This window comes from Hipposideros armiger, unplaced genomic scaffold (assembly GCF_001890085.2).
Source record: "Hipposideros armiger isolate ML-2016 unplaced genomic scaffold, ASM189008v1 scaffold_53, whole genome shotgun sequence".
NCBI classification, from domain to species: domain Eukaryota; kingdom Metazoa; phylum Chordata; class Mammalia; order Chiroptera; family Hipposideridae; genus Hipposideros; species Hipposideros armiger.
In genome coordinates this window covers 3,262,030-3,267,187 of record NW_017731403.1, presented here as the reverse complement: position 1 = coordinate 3,267,187, position 5,158 = coordinate 3,262,030, and the positions used below count along the sequence as shown (strand labels likewise).

At 36.0% G+C, this 5,158-nt stretch overlaps 1 protein-coding gene across 4 annotated transcripts in view; it reads left to right on the top strand.

Annotated features, from left to right (window-relative positions):
- The window catches only part of PDS5A (PDS5 cohesin associated factor A), a 126,236-nt gene extending 122,673 nt beyond the window's left edge, over positions 1 to 3,563 (top strand). For all 4 annotated transcript variants that reach the window (XM_019640861.1, XM_019640864.1, XM_019640862.1 and 1 more), the window contains exon 33: positions 904 to 3,563. In XM_019640861.1, coding sequence (XP_019496406.1) covers positions 904 to 907 — 4 coding nt within the window. In that variant the 3' untranslated portion in view covers positions 908 to 3,563. The remainder of the gene's footprint in view (positions 1 to 903) is intronic.
- The last annotated feature ends 1,595 nt before the right edge of the window (positions 3,564 to 5,158 follow it).

Sequence of the window (5,158 nt, the reverse complement as noted above, 5' to 3'; positions counted from 1 at the left end):
CTCTGAGCAACAGTGGTTCGAGTCAGCCCGAGCTGAGCAGCCGTGAGCTGCCAACAGGTGGCGGGATGGCTCAGCTAAAAAAAAAAAAAAAAAATGTACATATAGTGTTGGGGATTGGGAATATAAGTAAGCAACCCCCTTATTTTTTTCTCCCAAGTTTGAAATTGTTGAGAAGGAGATGCAGTCTTAATACTGATATGGCTGATTTAAAATGTGGAATGACATAGGCCAGGTGACTACCAATGCGTTGCCCCTAAGTTGAACAACTGCAGCAGGAACACACCTCTGGGGGGCGAAAGAGAATAAATAAAAACGAGGCCAAGCCTTGCGTGCTCAGTTCCTCCCTTTGCCCCCTCACCTGTTAGATGGTTCTCCCTCATCCCAAAGAAGCATAGGTACTTTCAGAGATCAGAATTTCCCTCCCTGTTAGTGGAGGATTCCTCTAATCTTTTAATAGAATTAAGCAAGTTTTCCTCATTGTTTTGTTTTGTTTGTTTGTTTTAGTGTACTAAAATGTATTCGTTTACCCAGTTCAAAAATCAGACTTGCTTTGCTGCTTATAGAACAATTTGCCACTGTATCCAGTAATTTTCTTCTATAATATGATTTTGAAAGTATTAATAAAAAATGACATTTATTTCAAATAATAGCTTTCATTTTGCTTTATTGTTTTAAGCATATTGGCCATTGGGTAGCAGCACTTAATGTTGAAAATAACTACATTGGTATTTTGTTTTTATATAGTTTACCTGGGAAAGATTCTTTAAACCAAATAAAGTCTCAGGTGAAAAATGAAAAATATTTTCAGATTTTAGCTAATAGCTATAGAAATGAAATAATTCTGGTTTGTTTTTCTGTTTACATCTTTTCTAACTTTGATTTTTTTCTACTCCTATCCCCAAGGTAAAAAGAAAACTCATTTGCAAAGGGAGAAAATGAAGGCCAAACAGAAGCAGGCTCCAGCTTCTGCAAAAACTTGGATTCAAAACGTCCCTGAACAGAAAATGAAGTTAACTTCAGAACACACACTTTCTGCCTTGAAAACTGAAACTATTACTTCCTTTTCACATGACCACAAGTCCTTTGATGGAAATGTACAGCAGAAACTCTTGAGAGAGGCTAAAAGCAACTCTATTCTACCCTCCCCCCAGACTTTTCTTATGAAAAGTCAATAATTAAGCAAATTGCTTAACACTTGGTTCCAGTTCCTGCATATCTGGAGTTTAAAGGCATAATACACCATTAACTTCCATGCTGCAGTTTTTATTTTAAAGAAAGTAACAGGATGTCCTTACACTGACACTGAAAATTCATCAATTTTAGAGCCAGGAATTCCCGTGTTACAAAAGAAAAGTCTACTGAATTAATTTTTTAGAAGAAAAGAGATCAGATTAAATATTTCTTTGTTTTTCCTTTTGGAAACTTTTATGTATAATTCTTTCTGCCTGCCTACTTTTCTGCAAAAATGAGATGTACAGATTTCAGTTCCCTGCTATGAAAAGTGATGTGGTGGCAATTTTATAAATGTTGCTTTCTGACTTTTATCAGAGTGAGAAAATAATTAAATTATCACTTCATATTTTGATTTTCCCTCCATTTTAGTTTAATATAATTTGCAATAAATGTACATATTGTTTGTTTCATAAAGCATATCACTTTAAAATGGTTTTTACTCCTGTGATTATGTTGGAATATTTGGAATTTTAAAGGAGTAAAGACCGTCCAGCATTTGGTTTTATAATGTTTGTCACCAGATTTTTATTATTGATGTAAAAAAAAAAGTCAATTTTTTAAGATAGTTGGACTTCGGCAGCTTTGTAAGGAAAGTTGGAGGTGTTTAGGATTGCTATCAATTTTCAGCATTGTGTTATTGGGAAATAAGTATTTTGCTTTTGTCTGCCAGTCTGGGCTCAGTTTTTATGTTTATTTTAGAAGACAACTGTTGCATCAGTATATTGTTTCTTGACATTGTTCAGCATAGGTAATGTGTGCACTTTTGTGTACACATGATCATATTTAAGTTTTTTGCATAAAATAAATGCTTCTAGATGTCATATGGTAGTCTTTATTAATCTTTTTTATCGTATTATGTTTTTTGTGAATTTTTTTATGTGAAAGGGCTAAAGTCATAAAAACACAAAAAATATGATTACAGTCAACTCTCCATTATCTATATAAAATAGTGACTATGCCTCAGGTTTTGAATTTTTCAGTAATTATAAACTTAAAACAAAATAATGAAGTCATATTTTAAAAGCTAATTCAGAAGGAACTTGAAATTTGTGCTTTCTCAGGCTCAGAGTTATAGCCTACCCCCTTCTCCACTTTAGGTCTTTCCTCAAGCCCTAGCTGAATGTGCTCACTCAGTGTCCTTACACATACCTAGAGTGGGTTAGAAGATGTAAACAATGTTTGCATTATAACTTGGTCTTGACAGGCTGTCGTCTATATGGGATGTAAAACAGTGAATGCGAGCAGTGTCCAAAAAGGATGATTATGTTATCCTTTAATGTGAAATTTACTGGTAGTAAATGTCACTTGTGTTCTCATAGATAATCAAGAGTTGGCTGTATATTGACCGAAAGATGGGTAATTTTTTTAAATATGCATATACACACATTTAGGTATCAGATGATGGTTAGGGAACAATGGATACCAGTGATAGAAAACAGTATCTTTTAAAAGGGCAGCAAAAGCCCTACTCTTTCTTATTGCCTCTTCATAACCCTTTAGAAGGAAAGCATAAAATATTGCCTCCAACATGCTGAAAAAGAGTATCTATGCATAAGCATCAGAGAAGTCCCTCAAGCAATCGGTGGGCATGTTTTATTTAGAAAGATTTTAAAGTTCTCTTAGCATCAGACAACTTGATTATTGAAGCCATGAATTTGTCACCAATAAAAAGCACGCTGGTAGGGAGCTTCTTTCTCTCAACTTCTGATTAATTAGCATCACAGCTGACTAGATTACCTAATGTCATATTTAACACAATGTAGCAGAACCATGTGCATCAGCTTATGGCTGCCTAGATTTGTGCAGGAGAGGAGGTAGCTAAGAGGATCTGGTCCACACATCTTTGTAAATGGCCCACTCCTGATTTTGTAATATGATGCAAGTGTCTGGCACTAAGGGAAGGGAGAGTAGGATGATAGAAAGATTGAGCTGATGGAGAGGGACTTGTGTAAGGGAAATTTGTCAGTTTTCCTTTAAAAAAGGAAAAAGTGAAAATCCCTTAGGAATTTAGTATTTACATCTCAGAGAAATACAACACAAAGTGCAGACTTATATTTGAGAATTAATGTTAACCCTTTGTGTCTAGTTTGAAGCTTCTTGTATTTGTCTAAAACTACAAGCCAGAATTTTGTATCTCCTTTGATAAAAAGTGTGTATAATGTAAAGTAGTTTTGCATATTATTGTGCTGCACATGGGCTGAATTTTTAAAAATTTTTTAAAGACTTGAAGCAGAACCTTGTAATTTGTGTAAATGACAAGTGTAAAATCCTACCATAAAATGCTAAAAATATGCATTGTTTCAAATAAAATCAAGAAATGCAGCATTATATAGTAGTGTGGAGCCCTGAATATTCATGTATTTCACAAACTGATAAAACGTCTCTGCATATTTTCTGTTTAGATTCTGGAGTCTGCTTATCTCCCTAAGAAATCAATTGCCACCTTCCAACTTACTAGCTATGTACTCTGATCTGGCTTACAGTGACTGAGGGAGCACATAATAGATGATAAATTCTGACAAACATTTGGGTAACTTTACAAGTTGCTTTTTAACCTAAGAACTTAAAAGTGACCTTTCATTTATACTATTTATGATACATCTATCGCAAATTTCAAACATGCTTATTTAGTTTAAAAGTTGCTTCATGGAGAACAAATAGATTACATAGTATCTGGAATAAGAGGTGAACAAAATGAAAAGAGACCCTATCATGCCTGGTTCCATATTCTACCCTCAATGGGATTATCATTCCACACCTTGATACTTGTATTCGCAAGACTTTTGTGTCATTATTCACATGGATAAGCTGTCAGTAGAAACCACTAGAGACCAACAAGTTTCCAGCAATATGACAAGGAACTTTGCAACCTTCCTAGATAGTAATGACGCATTGCCTACAAGAAGTTGTTTGCTACAAGCCACAGCATAGGACAGTGAAAATGAGCATGCATAATCAGATAACTCAGCCTGTAAACCAGAGCTCCGAATTTTGCACTTCCATAAGAGTAATAACCTTCATTAATTTCATTTTTGTGTCTTATTTCAAAGTCAACAGGAACATGTATAAGGCCCAATTTCTAAGAGCCAGGCTGGTGATCAGGACTTCAGTTTGGGGAATTTCTCAAAAAAAAATGTTGCTTTATCAATACTGATTGCTAACTTAAGGCACTTTCCTCCCCCCATTCTCTAGTTATTCCTGTTCCCTAGCAAAGACCACGCATTCTAAATAAAATCCATTCCTTTTAGGAAACAGCACTATATCCACTCTTCCACTTGAAGCTTGAAAAGCAATCAACTAGAGGCCAAGTACACACCTGTAGTACAAGGTCCAGATCTGTGGGAGCCAATAGAAAATATGGTAGGGGGGAGCAATTTTTTTTATTACACGTATTTAATCTGTACAGACTAGGTACAATGCCAGGTGCTGACATTAAACACACTAAGGTTGATGCCTTGGAAGGACTCACAATGTAAAACAATAGCACAACACAGGCAGATATGACTGTTTCAGGTAGCGTTAAGACTGGATTTCAGAGCCCTCACAGATGCTGTTAGAAGCAGAAAATCCCTACCTTTTCTATATAGGGCAGTGCAATTCTGAGAATTGTGAGATGTAGGACTGTCCCTAAAGAAATGATTGGGGAGATCCAAGATGGCAGAATAAACACTGCCTGTGCCCTTCTGTGAACACATTAAGATTACAACTAAATTATAGTACAGTCAACCTAGAGAACCATCTGAAGTCTAGCGCAACAGAAGTCCAATAACTAAAAATATAAAGAAGTCATGTCAGGGCCTGCCGAGAGGCGCGTTGGTTAAGAGCTGGCTTGGGACACCAGAGGGCCCCTGTTCAGATCCCACATATGAGGGCCAGTGACACTGCCCTCCACAGCTAAGATGCTGAACAACAGCTCAACCTGGAG